Below are 19199 nucleotides of genomic sequence, written 5' to 3'. Positions count from 1 at the left end.
CAAGGTTCTTCTGAAGGAGCCAGGAGCACTAGACTTGGATAGGTCTGTCTGCTGGCACAGATTTGAATTAGCTTAGTTTTAAGGTAGTAATGCCGTTTATAACCGCACAGACGTCAGCTGTTTCATAGCCCGTCATCGTCTTCATGCAGGAAATGTGCCTCTGGGGATAAGCTGGTGGTGATGCCTGTGAATCAGATTTGCTGTGATAACAAAATTAACAAGATTCTTCACCTGGCAAGCCCCTGTCCCCAGGTGGAGTTGGGCCCTTGGAGTTCCTGGCCTGGGAAGAGAGTCTCCCCACATATATAACGGTGGTCAACGCCCATAAGAAGTGTGAGGACAGTGTCAGATTCTCTCTCACCAAGATGGTTTCAGGCTTCACTCTGCAGATCCCCCTGCCCTTAGCTCTTCATGAAGAAAGTAGTCACCCTCGACAGACACTTGACAGACACTCAGAGGACCACTGGGACCCACGACAGACCCTCAAAGGACCCATAACATCAAAAGCAGTGACCCAAGACAGACCCTTAGGACCCATGACTGACTCTCAAGACCCATGACTGACTCTCAGGACCCATGACGGACCCTCAACGGACCTGTGATGTAGAAACCAATGACCCATGACAGACCCTCAGGACCCGAGACATAGAAAGCAGTGACCCTCGATAGACCTTTAGGACCCTCAACAGACCCTCAGGACACACAACAGACCCTCAGTAGACCCGGGCGGACCCTGGAGGACCTGCGACATAGAAAGTGGTAGCCCTCGGGACTGGGTGCTGGCCTGGAGCAGCAGCTCTCTACTCTCCCCCACCGCTTCAATCCGAGAGGAGTGCCCAGAACCTCCGAGGCAGAGTGGATTTGAGCCAGTGTGGCTGCCCCACTGGGAGGGCCTGGCCTCCCTCACATCGCACAGAGCCTCCTCTAAATGCCAGGCTGTTTCTGTGGACACTGTGGGTGAACACTCATTCGCCTTTAAAAGAGCTGTTGCCCCATTTCACAGATGAGGAAACTGAGCTGAGGGAAACCGAGCAACTGGCCTGGAGTCTCGGGATCCAAAGCCCAGGTGCAGGTGGGGCCCCACGACACCCAGCAGCACAGAGCCTGTTCCCAGCGTCGAGCTCTGTGAGGACAGAGGGAGTCGGCTTTGCGCCTTGTGCCAGATGCCCCGCGACTCTAGTACCCAAAAGGGGAAAGCAGAGGCAAAGGGAAAAGCGTGTGACCAACGGAGGAGGGAGGGGACAGAGGACAGGAGGGAGGGGAGATGCCTGAGGCCAGACAGGAGCCAAACTGGGTCTTCCCTCTTGCTGTCCTCTAAAGAATGCTCAGGCTTTAAATAAACAAGTCAGCCAGAAATGTAGTCAGACCTCAGCATAAGGAACAGGAAAAATATCTTTCCTTCTAGTTGCATTTTTTTGTACATTTTTTGTTCCCGACTGACTTCACCAAACCAAGATTATCCTCCCAAGCAGAGCACCTGGGGCAGCCCCCCACAAACTAGGTGCAGGGTCTTTTTCTCATGACATTAGGATCAGCCAAGAACATGAAAAGTTCTCTTCTTGGCCCCTTCCACACGGCCTAGACAGAGGCACAGTTTCCGGGGCCCTGGGCTGTCCCGGGACATGGAGCAGACCTGCCCTTTATTCTCGCTGTCGGCCACAGCAGGTTCCCCCGGGTCTGTGGGACTCCCAGAAGCACACCCCTAGGCTTCCTAAGCTGAGTCCTGCCTGCCTCACACGCATGTGTGCACGTATTCACACGCTCACACAGAGGCTCCCCGACAAGGCCACGAGGCTGACGAGGGACCAGCTGCTGATTGGGCACTGGGCCTTGGTGGGTCTCCTGGCTGGGGGTCCTCACATCAACCCTGTGGGTGGCAGCTGGTCCTGGAGGCCCCTCCTGCGGTGCTCTGGAGCCTGTGTAATGAGGTGTGAAGGTCACACTGCAGAAAATGAAGTCAGTAGAGGCCTTGTCATTCCCCAAAGCTCCCTTCCTCACAGTGTGCTTGTTTGGTGAATGGGCACATGGGAAAAAATGCAGAGATGTTTTTGTTACCATTTAAAAGAAAATGGAATCGTCTTCAGCACACTCCTTCTGCGTCCTCTTTGCTCCTTCAGCAGGATGTCCCAGGGCCCCACCAGGTCGGCACCTGCTTTCAGGCGGCACACAGCCCCTCGTGTAGCGTGGCGTTCTCCACGTAGCCCGTCCCCCGGTGTGGGGTCTGCTCTGCCCTTTATTTTTCTCTTTTGCCACTGTGGGCATCACTGGACATGTGTCTTATGGACAGGTGTTCTTATTTCTGTCGGATGGAACTCGCCAGTGAGGCTGCCAGGTCCGAGGGTGTCTCCGTCCTCGTGTGCTGCTGTTGCAGACATTTACTTCTCAGTTCTGGAGGCCTGAGACCAAGGCACCACCAGATTCGGGTCTGACTTCTCTGTGTCCTCACGTGGTGGAAGGGGCAAGGGATGTTGCTGGGGTCCCTTTAGAGGGGCACTAATCCCATCGCAAGACTCCACCCCTGTGGCAAGGCTGCACCCACTAACACTCCCACAGCGGGAGGGCTTCAACACATGAATTCTGGCAGCATAAAGAAGCCTCCCACCCACTGCAAAGGGCATGCATATTTTTTTGTTTTGTTTTGTTTTGTTTTGTTTGTTTTGTTTTTGGCATAGACTCTCACTCTGTTGTCCAGGCTGAGTGCAGTGGCATGATCTCGGCTCATTGCAACCTCCACCTCCCAGGTTCAGGCGATTCTCATGTCTCAGCCTCCTGAGTAGCTGGGATCACAGGCAGGCGTCACCACACCCAGCTAATTTTATTTTATTTTATTTGTATTTTTAGTAGAGACGGGGTTTCACTATGTTGGCCAGGCTGGTCTTGAACTCCTGACCTCAAGTGATCCACCCACCTTGGCCTCCCAAAGTGCTGGGATTATAGGTGTGAGCCACCGCACCCAGCTGCCTGTGTATTTGTAAATTGTAGTAAATCTATCTTGCTAGGTTGCCTTCCAAAAGGCTGAGACAGCTGACAGCTGCATGTAGGATCACACCAGAGCCCAAAGACCTGACTGGTTTTGCCGTTTTGCCTGTCTGGTGGTGTTGGCACTGCTTCTGTGGCGCTCATGCACACTCCGGGGCAGGGCACCTGCTGAGAACTGGCATCTTTCCACAAGCTGTTCCGGCCCTCTAAAACACCACATTCATCTGTAATATTGGTATCATAAAAATTAAACGTTTGTCATTTCCATTGTAAATATGTTTCCAAATTCATCATTTGTCAGTTGTATTTTTATGGTATTTTTGCCATCCTAAAGCTTTTAAAGTTTATATAACCAAAATTGCCTTCTATCCTTTTAGCGCTTCTTGTTTTCATTTCAGATTTCCCATCTTAGTTAAGAGGTTTCTATTCTGAGATTGTTCATTTGTGTCTTGGTTCATCTGCAATTTACTCCTTGTGTTTAAGATGCGGTCTTTTACCGAGAGACAAAAGAAGGCACGTTGCATCCAGATGGGTCACCAACTCCCAGAATCCCACCTCCCAGAGATTTTAAAACTTGATTTATTTCACTTTACTATTCAAATGAGTGGCAATAAGCCACAAATGGACTTACTGTGACTCTCCTGTGTTCATGGCTGTGTTATCATGTGTGTCTTTCCACGTAAGAGGCTCTGTCCTGATGCCCAGGGCAGAACTTGCTGGGATCTGAGTGTCCATTCAGCAGGTGTTGACACACGAGATCCGCGTGCAGGCGCTCGGCTCGCTGTGGTGGCAACGATGGACAATAAGGGTAACTCTCACCTGTGCAGTGCCTCAGAAAATGAAGCACCTACCCTGCTGTTCTTAGGAAAAAGAAAAAGCAGAGGAAGGCAAGGCAGATCCAGAGCGCTGGGAAGGTCAGGGGCAGCCTGCAGGGCTCAGTGGCTCTCAGGACCCTGGAGGCCAAATTGAAAGGCCACCATGTGAAAGTATAAGTATATCCACCCATATACACGTATAAGTATGTCCACCCATATATATCTACCCATGTGTAAAAATATATTCACCCATGTATATGTATAGGGATAGCCATCTGCTATATGTATATAGTATATCCACCCATATATATAAGTATAGCCACCTACAAATATGTATAGGTGTATCCATCTGATATATGTATCAGATATACCTATATCTGCCTGTACATGTGTATATCTACCTACATATGTCTATAGATATATATGAACATAAATATAGAAATAAGAATGGAAATGAAAATACTATTTTTCAGCACACTTTATATAAGCTTAGTGATTAAAAGTAGCAGTTTCGTGGTTGCTCATGAAGCTGAAATGCCTGGTACATTTAGTTAGATGAAGGTCTGAGAGATTAAAATAGGTTTATTTTATATAATATGTAATTCTTTCCCAGTGAAAATCCTTTTAAAATCTCCTCAGAAAATATTTTATTTGCTAGATTTCTCTTGTTTTCCCGTTTATTTTTTCATGTTTTATTAAGTTACCCAATATTAAAACCAGTTTTTTACAATTGAGGAACTTACATACTTGTCAAAAATTTAAAAGAAAAGTCTGGGGGCCTGGTGTGGGTCCATCGTTTTCTCTTCCCAGGCACAGTTGCTAGTGAGGGCAACTGGCGGGTGCCCCACCCTCTACCTGCACTCGTGCTCTGTTCACACAAAGGGACAGAGGCCAGAGTCCTGGGCAGCTGCAGGGCCCCTGCCACCCACACCTCGCCCCTGGGACCTCCTGCTGGCTCTTCTGGTTCTTTGCTGGCTGGCAGGACCACTGCGGGGGTTCTTGTGGGGAAGCACGTCAGAGAAGGGGAAGTGGAGGAGCTGAGGGGAGGGGCCGAGAACAGGAGGGCCAGGGAGCTGTGCGGCCTGTCTAAGACCGCCCAGCACTAAGTGAGCTCCTGGCCCGCAACAGTGAGTAAGCTCGTCTCAGGGAGGGCTGTTCACCGTTGCCTCTGCAGTGATCTTCCCCTGGAGCCACGGATACAAAGGGCCCGGTGCTACCAGCAGGCATTCCTGGCCAGCACCCTGGCCACTGTGTTAATCACTTTCCTTCCTGATGGCACCGGTGTCTCCTCCTTCCTTGCACAGATACCAAGTGCCCTGTATCCTGCAGCGGCGCTGCCTGCTGGAGCTGTTGTTACCGGATGAGGTCATGCTCTCCTCTGTTTGTGGTTTCCAGGTGGGCTGCAAGCTGAGCCTGGTCTTCCTGCAGTACTGCATCATGGCCAACTTCTTCTGGCTGCTGGTGGAGGGGCTGTACCTCCACACCCTCCTGGTGGCGGTGCTCCCCCCCGGAAGGTGCTTCCTGGCCTACCTCCTGATCGGATGGGGTAAGCGTGCCCCTTCCAACCCACAAAACCTCCATCCCATCCCATCTGACCAAACAACACAATCACTTTCAGCTCAGAAAAACACTTTGCTGCCCGTGTAGAATGCATGTCAGGGTCATATCATGAAGAGCTTTTCTAGGATGACTGGAGGCCCCTACGAACAACGCGTTAATATTTCTGGTAACCAGGAACCTAGTTTAAAATACTCCCATTCCTGGCCCCTTTTACCCCAATTCAAACTGGGCTGTTAACAGTGTCCTCCTCCCCGCCTCTACCCAGTTCACCTTTCACTGAGGGTGGGGATCAGAGAGGAGAGGGGTTGAGGCCATACCAGGTAGCGGAAGCCTTGCCTTGCCCAGGGTTGGAAAGGGGTGCAGATTCGGGACATCCTCATGGACAGGATGAGGCAAATGCAGCCGATAGCTCCGCGGGTGGCCGCAAAATCAGTGAACACATCTCCTCCTCCACACGTTCAACTCCGTGGCCTTCAGTCGTAACAATTCCCATGTGGAATGGCAAGTCTCAGATTCTCGGCTCTCAAGCATGTGTTTAATTATCTTCACTGCTTACTAAGGCATGAGCATAAACTTGTAAATATTTACAAAGACTTTAAACAAGAGATTGCACTTAATATTCCCGTGAGAAGGAGTGTCCTTGAGGGTTTTGCTGGTGAAGGCACCCACCTATGTGCGTGTGCACCGCTCTGATCCACCCGCGTAACCGGGCATCTCTCTGTAGGCCTCCCCACCGTATGCATCGGTGCGTGGACTGCAGCCAGGCTCTACTTAGAAGACACCGGGTGAGTCCATGCCCAGACCGCAACCTCGAAAACGGGCCCAGCAACATCTGGCAACACGAAGTCCTTTGGGAGCCAGGAGGTTACCTGGTTGGAAGGACAGGGAGCATTTGCGGCCAACCGACAGCCACGCAGGAAGCTTCTGGGCGATTCATGGGGAGAAATCCTATGAGGTTGGAGTATTGGAGGAAGCCTCGTGCAGGAGACAGGAAGTGAGCCAGGTTTTGCAGCATAGTTGAGATTGGGATAAACCAGGCAGAGACTGGGGCAGCCCCTTCGGTGGGCACAGCGATGTCCACAGAAGAAAACCAAGTGCCCTGCACGTTGTTTACCTGTAGCAAAGTGGAAGGTCAGGTGATGGTGGCTGCAGGGCCCCCCAGCACTCCCTAAGCACCGGTCTTGGCTTGTGCGGCCCGGAGCGCTTCTCCCCTGTGCTCACCCTAAGTGAGACCGCAGCCCAGACATGAGCACACGTGGTTCCAGCACAAATATCCTGCCTTTTAAAGGGCCTCAGTGTGCATCGGTTATCCACTGCTAAGTAACAGATCACTCCAAGATTTGGTGATTTAAAACACCCACTGTGTAGTTACGGTGTGATTCTGCACCTGACGACCTGGGAGGACTCAGCAGGGGCACTTCTGGCCTTAAGGACTGGTCCCCCTTGGTCCCCTTCGGCCAGTCTGAGACTGCACCAGCCGGAAGGTTCCTGCATGGACCCAGGCCTGTGATGGAGTTTCTGCTTTATGGGAGGGCTGCAGACTCCCAGTGCAGGGTGTAGACCCTGGGGAGAATCACTGAGGCGTTTAACAAGCCAGGGGTCATAGCTTCCTGCTGGAGACACCCCACACACTGAAAATCAAAATGAAATGCGGCTCACCCACCTCAGTCACTCTAAGGACGTTTTAAACCCTTTGCCATACACATGCAAACCATTTGGGAGGTGAGGGGAAGCTAATTTTCAGGAGGAAGGTTCTTTTCTCCTGATGTCGGCTGAATGGGGCCGACACACGCTTTCATGCTCAGAGTGGAGGGTGTCAGCAGCCGTCCTGCCCTTGTCCCGGCTTCTGGGGCCGCACCTCCATTCCTCCTCCCCACAAGCCGACTATTGTTTTGAGAAGCATAAAACGAAACACAGTCACTCGCTGGGACAGATTCCTTTACGATCTGTCAGTGCAGAGAAATTGTGCTTCCACAGTAAGGGGAGCAGGCAGGTTGGGAGGGGCAGACAGCCCCACTGGCAGGCACAGGCACGAGGCAGGCGCTCATTCTCCTGTGCCCGTCTTGCGAAAGTGGTCGGTGGTAACCTGATTTCCCGTCTCTCTCCAACAGTTGCTGGGATACAAACGACCACAGTGTGCCCTGGTGGGTCATACGAATACCGATTTTAATTTCCATCATTGTAAGTCGCCCCTGTTGAAGCGTGAATTACCTGTGGAGTCACACACTTGGGCAGACAGCAGGCCTGCCATCCTTTATTAAACAGAAATGACCCCATTCCACTCATCCACTCAGCCTTCCCGGAAAAGAGCCCCTTCAGGCGTGTGGACCCCACAGGCGGTTCCCAGGGAAGGAGGGAGGGACTGAGGGAGTGGAGGGGAGGGTCGAAATCAGGTGGACTTCAGGGCAAATCGAGGATCCATGTACCGTTTCACGAACTTATTGTCTCTTTCGTGCAGGTCAATTTTGTCCTTTTCATTAGTATTATACGAATTTTGCTGCAGAAGTTAACATCCCCGGATGTCGGCGGCAACGACCAGTCTCAGTACAAGTGAGTGTGTGTCCCGGCCTGGCCGTCCCTCGTGGGGATGCTGTATGGAGACAGGAAACCCTGCGCTGCCAGGAAGGCCCTGGAGGTGCGGCGACTCGGGTCAGGCCTTGAGGCTGGACCCCAGGGCTCTGTTCCTGCCCAAAGCTCAGAGAGGCACTGGACAGCATTTTCCTGGCTAAGTAACAAATCACTCCAAAATTTGGTGGTTTAAAACACCCACCGTTGGCCGGGCGCGGTGGCTCAAGCCTGTAATCCCAGCACTTTGGGAGGCCGAGACGGGCGGATCACGAGGTCAGGAGATCGAGACCATCCTGGCTAACACGGTGAAACCCCGTCTCTACTAAAAATACAAAAACTTAGCCGGGCGAGGTGGCGGCGCCTGTAGTCCCAGCTACTCGGGAGGCTGAGGCAGGAGAATGGCGTGAACCCGGGAGGCGGAGCTTGCAGTGAGCTGAGATCCGGCCACTGCACTCCAGCCTGGGTGACAGAGCGAGACTCCGTCTCAAAAAAAAAAAAAAAAACCACCCACCGTCTAGATAGGGTGTGATTCTGCACCTGACGACCTGGGAGGACTCAGCCGGGGCACTTCTGGCCTTGGCGACTGTGAAAGTCAGGCAACATTTCTTTTATTTGAAGGCCAGAAGAAAGTCCTCTTCAGTGCGCTTGCTTGTTTAAGCATCTGCCCACTTGCATGTTATACAGCCTGTCTTTTTCTCCTTGGCCACACATTATTTTTATTTTACATTTAATTCTGTCCCCCCTCAGACCGCATGGTCCATGGCCGTGTGTCTACTGCCAGCCCTAATAGCAGGCCTTGTACTTAGTAACAATTCAGAAAGCGTTCCCTGCCCGTGTGATTACATGGAGATGGCATCGTGACCTCCCTTCAGGAGGTGAAGACAGGACAGATGTTCAGCCAGTCACCCCCAGTCATCCAGCTAATTCATGATGATCCAGGGAATCTATAGAGTAATGCAAAGACTCCATAAATTTATATCAAGAATTTTTTTTTTAAAGGTAAAAACTAAAATTCAAGTATAAACTAAACACTGACTTGGTGTGGAAATGGTTGGCCCAGCCCAGAAGGCACCTCGGGCTCAGACTGGCCGGGATGGAAGGGCACAGGAACCCCACCACCCGGCCTAGGAGGGTGCCTGGCCTGCATTTCCCTTTTCTCCCACCTTAGAAAACAGGGGTGGATTTGGGGAGGGGTGGTTAGACAGGAGCATGGCCAAGAGCCCCAAAGCTGGGTGCAGATACCAGCCGGTGCCCTGAGGGAAGTCACTTTGCCACTCCATGCCTCGGCTTCCTCATCTGTAGGATGGAAGTAATAATGTCACTAAGGTTAGGAGGATCAATGCAGTCTATATTTGCAGGATATTTGCTGCCTGGCACCAGAGTATTGCAAAAGAGTCTGGTAAACCAGAGAATCTAATTCTGCCGTGTGGTATCTAAATCGAGGGAGTATCCGACTCTGCCTGCCCACATGAGGGATGGGATCCCACGTCAGACCCCGCATGGCAGCATGACCTTGTCCCTGCTCAGGGGAGGCTGGTGGTGTCTGTGTGGCAGAGACCCCAGAATAAGTCGTTCTTGGTTGCCCTTCAGGTTGGACTTGGATTTCCTGTGAATCTTGTTTAGCATCTTTGCTGACCTTTGCATTGGTTCTTGGGGAGTGTTTGTTAAATAGGACTCGGAGATGGATGCTTTTATTTTGGAAACAAAATTAAGTGAGGACAATAACATCGGTTCGCTTTCCAGGACAACAGAAAAGGCCGAGACACCCTTGAGGCCACACGAGGTCCTTTCTGTGTAACTCTCTGGTCACAGAAGTAGCAAAACCTCCCTGGACAGGGGCCAGGAGCTCAGCCACGGGGAGGCCTCCTTTCCAGCGAACTTCAGATGCATTAATAGAGGGAATGAGGTGGGTCCCTGCCGCTGACTGAGGGGCCTGGCTCCCACAGAGCCCAGCTGTTGTGAGCTGCTGGTCCAGGAGCAGGAGGGGCCTCATCATTTAAACGTGCACGTGGCCACGGTGGAGGCCAGCCTTCTTGTCCCGTGCCTGCCTCAGGATGGGCTGGGCTCCCAGGCAGGGCCTGGGCAGGTTTTGGGTCACTCACAGGGAATCTTGCCCCTGCCAGCCAGGAACCCCAGAACACAGCGTGTGTCCTTGTGAGGGAATTTGGGAGAAACAGACACTTTGTGGAATGCACGTTCCCGGGCCCTGAGTGCCGGATCTGCACAGGGGCCTCAGACATACACGTAAAGAAGCAGTGGATTTTCTTGTTAGGTGGCGATTCCAGTGGTGGAGAGGGAGTGTGGAGCCCCTCCCACACCCAGCTGCCTGGTCCTGAGAAAGACCCTGCCAGGCGTGCAGCGGGTTCGCGGGTCCCGCAGCTGAGCTGGCTTCTCTCCTTCCGTGCAGGAGGCTGGCCAAGTCCACGCTCCTGCTCATCCCGCTGTTTGGCGTCCACTACATGGTGTTTGCCGTGTTTCCCATCAGCATCTCCTCCAAATACCAGATACTGTTTGAACTGTGCCTTGGGTCGTTCCAGGTAGGTATGCAGAGGCGGCCGCCCTCCCCCAAGCGCGGGTCCTGCCTGACCTTCCCTTCTCATTGCAGGGCCTGGTGGTGGCCGTCCTCTACTGTTTCCTGAACAGTGAGGTAAGTTCATGGCCGCCTTGGAACCATGTGCAGGTGCTCAGTTGGTTCCTGAAATGCTGCCCAGCCTGGTGCCGTGGCCCCCACACGCGCCTGTCTTCTGTGGGCTGGACTCACTGCCCAGGCCCCCACAGTTCTCTGTGTGCCCATCAGAGAACCCACAATGACACAGGCAAACCCACTCTTCTGGGCCCGGCTTCCAAACCCTGCCGTCCCTCTGTGCACCCCAAGTAGCATCGACTGCCATCCCTCTCAGAGCCCTCTTGGGAAAGCTCCCAACCGGGTCTAGACAGAATCCGTTTTTCCCCATGGACAGCGGCTTGCTCCTGACCATAGCTTGTGAGTCCCAGAAAGCCCGGCCTGGGTTGGGGGGTGGGGCTGCAGAGCATTCTGTGAGTCCCTGGGGACGAAGCCAGGACCCGAGCTCTGCCCTGCGTTCATCCCCAGCCAGGGGTGCTGTCTCTGGGCTGCTCCAGCGGCCTCACCCCGTCCCCTGACCCCTGACCCTCCCGCCCCACCCTGCGGTCGCTGACGCTTTCTTTGCTTGACATGCAACTTTCACCAGCACGGCTTCTGCAAAGCTGAGCCTGTATGGTGCCGCTTGTCCTTCTCCCTCCTCTGCTTTCCGGGCACCCCTCACTCATCCCCACCCCCTCCCAGGGCTAACATTCCCTACCCGCTGGGAACAGGGAAGGGGATGGAGGCCCAGCACTGTCACATCCCCGGCTGCTAAGGAAAATCTTTCCAGAAAAAAACAAATTAACTATCTCAGACTGTGGGACAGCGCTTGCCGTAGCAGTGGGGACGCCTGAACCACCCATGCACAGCCTTAGCGTGGCTGCGTCCCCGCCCTCGCTCCTTCCAGCCTCTTCCCCGAAGCCGTTTCTGTTTCTGTCCATCTGATGGGAACACAGATGTCGCCCCACCCTCCACACGGGAGCAGGCGGGAGGGAGAGCTGGAGGCTCCGTGGCTCCCAGAGCACCCGCACGCCCCTGCCCAGGCTCAGGCGTTCCCGGTGCCCTCACCTCCCCAGGTGCAGTGCGAGCTGAAGCGAAAATGGCGAAGCCGGTGCCCGACGCCGTCCACCAGCCGGGATTACAGGGTCTGCGGCTCCTCCATCTCCCGCAACGGCTCGGAGGGCGCCCTGCAGTTCCACCGCGGCTCCCGCGCCCAGTCGTTCCTGCAGACGGAGACCTCGGTCATCTAGCCCCGCCTTGCCCATCGGGGGCTTCCTCCTTCCAGAAGCCCGAGCACCCCGGCGGGCGGGCCAGCGCGGCCCTGGCGCATCGAGCTTGTGCACTAAGCCGCACACCTGGAACGGGGGTCGTGTTGTCACTGACTCGATGTAAACTCCAGCATTTAGATAATCTTGTTCAAAATGTGTTTCGGCCTAATAGTGGATCCTTTTTTTTTTTTTTTTTTTTGAGACAGCCTCACTCTGTCGCCCAGGCTGGAGGGCAGTGGCCGGATCTCGGCTCACTGGAACCTCCGCCTCCGGGGTTCACGCCATTCTCCTGCCTCAGCCTCCCGAGTAGCTGGGACTGCGGGCGCCGCCACCACGCCCGGCTAATTGTTTTGTAGTTTTGGTAGAGAGGGGGTTTCACCGTGTTAGCCAGGATGGTCTCGATCTCCTGACCTCGTGATCCACCTGCCTCGGCCTCCCAAAGTGCTAGGATTACAGGCGTGAGCCACCGCGCCCGGCCCAAGAGAATAGGGGAGCCAAGGAGCAAATGTGGAAATGGCAGTTGTGTGGTCCAGCACGGGCCTGGGCGCCCACCGGGTGCCGTCTGTCCCACATCAGGGCAGCCTCCCAGGTCCCGTAAGGGCAGCCCCCTCATCTGCAGGACAGAGGGAAGCCACTCAGGGCCCCCCTGACGTTAGGACCAGGAGAAATCAACAGGAGGGCAGCCCTCCTCCCTCCAGGGGCCCCCACCCGCCCAAGCCCTGCCCCACCCAACTTTTTCCACAGGGCTGTTCTGCCTCCCCAAGGAAGGTGGGCTGAGGAGACCACCAGATCAGGAGAGCAAGGTCATGCAGGAGGGGGCGTCTCCACACAGGTGTTCGTGGGACCCTCAGCAGCCCTGGCTCTGCCTCAGGAGGTCACCTGCCGCCCTGTGGGAGCCACAGAGCCCGAGGCTAGCTGCAGCCAGGCCTGCAGGTCCCTGGTGATGGCGTTACGTGGGGCGCAGGATACAGCTAGGTGGGAACTGGAAACCTATTCTCTTTTTAACAAAAATAATCTTAGAATCATTTCTGTCCAAATGGAGAATTATTTTAACAACATATAAAACTGTTTCAAGCCCTCCCCAGAGCTGGCGCTCAGCAGCCCTAGCGGCTGTTCCTTCAGGTGAAGGGTTATTTGCAGACGTGGGGAGGGTGTCTGGGGACGTTGCTGAGCTGGCTGCAGAAGGGTGGGGACATCAGGGCGCAGTCTCCACGCCTGTGCCAAACCCTGGTCCCCACAGCGCTCGACGGACCTCAGCAGGCTGCCCAGCCCTAGCCCAGGTGCCTCGACTGCAGGACTCAGTTGTTCTGAGTGCATTTGACTCCGCTTTTCCCTTCAAAATGAACGTCTTGTTTCTGTGCATTGGTGGCATCACAGACCCCAGCTGGAGCACGGTGCCAAAGGCCAGGAGAGCCATGCCAGGAGGCAGCCACAGGGAAGCTCACACATCCTGTCAGCATCACCTTGGTTTGCAAAACCCACGTCCCCAGTAAAATGAGGCCAGACAGAGGGGCTGTTAGGACGGCAAAGCAGCAGTGTCCAGAGACCCCTCAATCCCCAACGGTCTGCAGCCTGTCCTGCACGCCCTGCCAGCCACGCCCCATCCTGCACCCCCTGGGCCACGCTGGCCACACTTCTCTGCTGCAGCAAGCTCATCCCTGGACTTCTGGGAGAATGAACCCGAGGTTGGTTTGGAGACGCAGGTGAGGTGGTCAGAGGATCTAGAGAACAACTCACCCACCATTTCTGGGGGCCGCAAAGGTTCCATCAGAGACTGATGCTGGGGAGCAAGTGACCCAGGCCAGGTGCCCAGGAAAGGACGGCTGAGTGTGTGGAGTGCAGCGAGAGGGAGGCAGGTGGACGCAGGAGACCCCAGGTTCAGTGCAGCCCCTCAGCTGCTCCTCCCCTGTAGAGTTTGGACAGACCCACCCCCAGCCTTGCCTGGCTTTAAAAGGACAAAAGGGAGCATCCCCCACCCACTCTCAGGGTTTTGAGGAAACAAAGATTTGTGGTAACTGAAGGTGTTGGGTCAGTGGCCAGGTGCAGACACTGAGCGGTGACCCAGAGGGGACGTTGAGGAAGTGGGCGGCAGCGGTCGTGTCAGCTGGTTACCAGGCACTGGTTGTGTGGTTGACAGTCGGTGGTTGGGTGTGGGAAGTCATCAGTCATCAGGTATGCCCGGGGACGTTCTCCCCTCAGCTGCACATGTGCCAGTGTCCAGCGGAGCCGAGGACTGGTTCCTCCTGCCTGGATCAGGTGTGCCCAGGGGATGCACTCCCCTCAGCCACGTGTGTGCCACTGTTCAGCGGAGCCGAGGACGTAGAGGGGCAAGCTCCCAGCTGTTTCTAACAGATGCCTGGTGAGCAGGGGACGTAGGACCCCGAGGTCAGCAGTTGTCTTTAACTGTCATTGTGTGTGGAATGTCCTCCATGTGGCAGGAATGAGCTGTGTAAATACTTCAATAAAACCTGACTTCACATCTGCACGCTGAGTAAGAATTTGCTCTGACAAGACCTGAGGCCCTGGAGCATGGAGGACACGCTTGGCGTGTTAGCTGTGGCTGCTGCGTTCAAATGAAAACAGAGCTTGGATGGGGAAGGAGAGGGTCCCGCCAGCCACAGGGCACCAGGGAGGACGTTGGAAACAGCCACTCCTCCCTGAAGACAGTCCCCTGTCAGAGGGTCACCGCTGGGGAGCCTCCGTCTGGCAGCTGTGACGTGTGAGCAGTGCCCTGGGGAGGAGGTAACTGCACACCCAGCCTTGTCCTGCCGCACCCAACACGGCCTCTGTCAGCTCTGCAGAGCCCAAGAACCTGTTAATAGAGCAGGATTGCATGCAGGAGTGTGTGTGTTCACATGCCGCACACGCGTGTGTGGGTGTGTGCGTGGGGGGGTGGGTGTGCACACGTGTGTGTGCCTGCATGTGCACATATATGCGAATCTCTGTGTGTGCTGAGCCTTAGCCACATTTATGCTACAAGCAAATAAAATATATTTCTAATGAACTCCACGCTCCACCAAATGGCTGTGTTGTCGGGTGGGATAGAGCACCCTGGTAAAAGCCACATTCCCAAATAGTCAAACTTAGAATGAGCCAGACCAACCAGCCGCTGGTGACTTTCCTAAGAGCAAAGCAGGTGGGAAGGGGGAAAGGGGCTGGGCACACAGCCCTCCAGGGAGTCATTGTTTTATCTGACTCAGGAGCTTAGTGTCCGTTTGCCTGAGGTAGGAAATATTCAGCCGCTGAGGAGACTCAGCCCTGACCGGAGGCAGAAGGTGCAGGGCCAGGGGCCACTCTGAAGACGCCCCTCCTCCATGGCAGTAGGTTCATTCTTTCTCATCACCAATGGCAGCTTTTTAATTGGCTGTTTTTTTCAGGCTTTCCGATGACAGAAAATATACAGGAAAATTATAAAACATCAAACTCTGTGGGCAAAGACTACATAGAAAGTGAAGTCCTCTGCCTGCCTCCTCCACTCTCTGGGGGAGACTCGTGCCCGACTGAAGCAGGGTCTCAGTGCCTTCCTCCGTCAGTGCAAACCTGTCTGCCTCCTGCTCCTTCCTCCGTCGGTGCAAACCTGTCTGCCTCCTGCTCTTTCTTCTGTTTATTTGTGGGAATCGGGCTAAATTGTGTGACGCTTCTGCAGCTGTCTTTCTCCTGCTGAGACAGGTCGAGTCCATCTTTCCCATCGGAAGGTGCGCACCTCATGCTTTTTACTGCTGCGTAACATTCCACAGCCTGGGCCTGGTTGGTTGGACCGATTCCCTGCTGGCGAATGTGTGAGTTATTTTTGCAGGTGTTTCTGTGTTTACCCGAGTATTCCCTCACTGTACGCTCCTGAAGGGGAAAGGTTAAAGGGCACGCACGTTTGGCTCTCAAAGGGTGTTTGCTGTACGGCTCCGCCACCCCTCACCAAGCATCCTGCCCTGGGTGTGTGGGAAACTCCTCCATTTGCATGTCTTGAATAGTTTCTTCACAGGTTTTTTCTTTAACTCTGATGGAAAGCTGAACCTCTGCCTGACACACTCACATCGCAGCTGCTGTGTCTCCAGGGGCCCCGCACGCATGTCCGCGTGCCAGTCCACAAAGTCACTCCCGTTCTCGGGACCCAGGATGAGGACAGGAGTCAGCCTCTTGTCTGCAGGCATCAGCGGCCAGCAGCGTTGCTTTGTGTCAGCGCACACTGCTTGTGGGCGGGCATCACAAAGGATTTAGGGCGCCTTTTATACTGAAAAGTCTTCTTTGGAAGATGGAGAGAAAAGGGGCTGTCAGCTCCTTTGTGTTCTCTGAAGGTTTAATGAGGAGAAAGGTGCAGGCTGCGAGGACAGCGGGGGGCCCACGTGTTCCACTTGTGGAAACAGTCCCTTCCCAGGACACCCTGCAGGCCCCGTGAAGCGGGCGCCCCAGGGCTATTACCGAGATCTTTTGTAAATCTTCTATTCAGTACCTGGAACTGAAGAAGCAATAGGAAAAATAAACTATCAAAATATAATACAAAATAATGAGACCTGGTGGGACCAAGCTCTCCCTTTGAGACTCAGGGTTCTACGTAGCCTCATGCATGAAGGTTCCATGAATAAAGTCGAGGAAAGCCACACAGGAATTCGGCGCACCTCAGAACCACAAGCTGTCATGGTTTAAGTCCTAGGACTGTGAATCCAGATGTTAAATGTGTGACTTTCAAATCATTAAATCATGACTGTTCTTTCAGATTTAAAAGCACGCGATATCATGAAGCTCCACTGTCCCATGACTCAGTTGTGCAGATTTTCGCAGGCTTGGATGGATGATGCTCTCTCAAACCCGTCGGCATGCAGTGGAGACCTGAGCGTCCAGTCCTACCTCTGGAGAAGCTGGAGACACCGCCATAGGCTCTGTGCCTCCAGTTTCCGTTTAGAATTAGTATTGTATAATTATTATGAAGAGTCTGAGGGACGGGGATAAGAAGGAAGCCGTGAGAGGACAGGGACTTCCCTTGTCAGGGGTGACAGGGCCGGGTTCAGTACAACAGGAGGGAGCAGCAAGGAGCTCCAAGCAAGAGAGCAGAGGGCAAAGGGGAAGGTCACCAGGAGTGTCCAGAACCTGGGCACGGCCTCCAAGCTGTGCAGAAAACACAGGGAAGGGGTTGGACTTGAAATCACTCTTGATGTGTTCATTCTTTTGATGGTAACGCTGCCCTGCAAATGAAGCAGACAGCCTGTGGCTCCAGGGGCACATGTGGTGGTCAGCCACGCCCAGTCTGCACTGCGTCTCCTCGTCCATCCATCATCCAGCCAGCCATCTTAACTGTGTGACCGCACGTGAGCATTGCAGAAACAGCACGAAGCATTCCGAGCTGTGAGGATGGATGATGGGCAGCCCTGGAGCCAGGCCTGGTGCCACGAGTACCCAGCAGGTCTCCACTATTACTTATTTCTTCTTAGGGGAAGAAATTCTAATCTCCCCACATGAGCTTAAGTCAATACAAAAAATAGCACAGAACACTGGCAAACGGACACAAACAGATAACCAATGTACACAAGACTGTAGAAAGCAAAAAGAATGAGGGAGAAATATACTCTCCAATAAGCAAAAGAAAACTAAAGCTGGGGACCATAATTGGCTATAAAAATACACACATCCCAGGATAGGGTGGTGAGGTTACAGTTGTAGTATGTAGTGTGATACAAATTTGGATTTCATGGTTTTACTGTATCATAGTGTTATAATACAATATAAAACTCACTTATGTCCGGGGGCGATGGCTCATGTCTGTAATCCCAGCACTTTGGGAGGCCAAGGTGGGCAGATTACCTGAGGTCAGGAGATCGAGACCAGCCTGGCCAACATGGTGAAACCTTGTCTCTACCGAAATACAAAAATTAGTCTAGCTTGGTGGCACATATGTGTAATCCCAGCTATTCGGCAGGCTGAGGCAGAAGAACTGCTTGAGCCAGGGAGACGGAGGCTGCAGTGAGCCAAGATTACGCCACTGCATTCCAACCTGGCTGACAGAGGAAGCCTCTGTTAAAAAAAAAAAAAAAAAAAAAAAACTCACTTATATAGCTTGTTATTATGCCATATTTATTTACTCTATAAGCTTTAAATATATTATAAACTTAGAATGTTCATTTGATTCAACCCAGTAATTTCATTGCTAGGAACTTTTCCTAGTTAAATATTCAGAATTATGCACAGTGATTTGTGTATGAGAATGGTCATCATGGTGTTATTTGTAATATCAAATAATTGAAAAGCAAAATATCTGATTATTGACTGATTAAATAAACAGTAATTGGGAATACGAAGGCAGACTGGCTTGCAGGGGCCCTTTAAAAGAGGGTATGTCCTGGTCATTGCTGTACAAGGTGCACCCACTCAGCAAGTTCAGGCAAGAGGCAGATAGGCTGGGGCAGAAAAGGGTAGCTCCCCAGTGAAGCCCCACCTTCAGGCTGGGGAAGGCCGGAAGCCTGGGGGCGGGATGACAGCCCCATGGACCACGGGGGGGGTTGTTCTTTTTCCTGGACCCACCCATGGCCACCCGTAGACCAATCCGCACACACTTCCTCCCTCCCCGCTGAGGCCCATAAACACCCTGGACTCAGCCAGACTCAGGGAGAGGAACAGATGACCGGCCTGCAGCGAGGAGTTACTGAATGACGTGTGAATGATGGGGAAGACTGAACCGCAAGCACAAGAAACCGAGAACGATGCGGTGTGATCTGAGAGGCATGTACGCTGTTGGAGCAAGCAACCTGGAATCCATTGTGCCTTGCTGGCAGGAATTAACTCTGCCAAGCAAACTGTCAATAATGCAGCACAAATTATATGATCCAGTTACTCACCTAGCAAGGATATTAAGTGCTGAAATTTAGGACAGCAACTTCTTGATCATAAGAACTGGGGAAAAAGGAAAGTTCAGCTCATCTAGAATAGGAGGTTTTATTATAACACAAACAACTGACACATCTTGACTTCCAGCTGGGCATCTCTCCTTAGAAATCTTCTCCTGGATATCCCATCCTGTATGCAGCATCTTCTTCCCCTTGCATATGATTCCCAGGTGGGTGTCTCCTTAGAAATCTTACCCTGGATATCCCATCCTGTATGCAGCATCTTCTTCCCCTTGCATGATGAAAGAAGGTCAGTTTATCAGGGAAACATAACAATCCCAAAAGTGCATGCACCTGATAACAGAGCTTCAAGATACATGAAGCAAAATTAACTGAAAATAAATAGGCAGATCCACATGGTTGATGTTTTAATGCACGTCTCTCTGTGTAATTGATAAAGCAGACTAAGAAAATCTGTAAGAATATAGAACATTCAAACAATAATATTAACTAACAATATTAACCAACTTGACCTAATCAGCATAGAGCATTTCACTCAACGACTGCAGAATCCGTATTTTTTTTCAAGTGCACA

General features: G+C 53.0%; 1 protein-coding gene across 10 annotated transcripts in view; it reads left to right on the top strand.

The window, feature by feature from the left end:
- The window catches only part of VIPR2 (vasoactive intestinal peptide receptor 2), a 112068-nt gene extending 97791 nt beyond the window's left edge, over positions 1-14277 (top strand). For 7 of the 10 annotated variants that reach the window (XM_077997845.1, XM_077997848.1, XM_077997846.1 and 4 more), the window contains 7 exons: positions 5190-5340; positions 6079-6348; positions 7466-7535; positions 7813-7904; positions 10330-10459; positions 10528-10569; positions 11601-14277. In XM_077997845.1, coding sequence (XP_077853971.1) covers positions 5190-5340; positions 6079-6348; positions 7466-7535; positions 7813-7904; positions 10330-10459; positions 10528-10569; positions 11601-11774 — 929 coding nt within the window. In that variant the 3' untranslated portion in view covers positions 11775-14277. The other 3 variants (XM_028846541.2, XM_077997844.1, XM_077997847.1) reach the window with 2 other exon arrangements.
- The last annotated feature ends 4922 nt before the right edge of the window (positions 14278-19199 follow it).

The sequence above is a fragment of the Macaca mulatta genome, chromosome 3 (genome assembly GCF_049350105.2).
Source record: "Macaca mulatta isolate MMU2019108-1 chromosome 3, T2T-MMU8v2.0, whole genome shotgun sequence".
Classification (NCBI taxonomy): domain Eukaryota; kingdom Metazoa; phylum Chordata; class Mammalia; order Primates; family Cercopithecidae; genus Macaca; species Macaca mulatta.
This window is presented reverse-complemented; position numbering and strand designations above follow the sequence as displayed.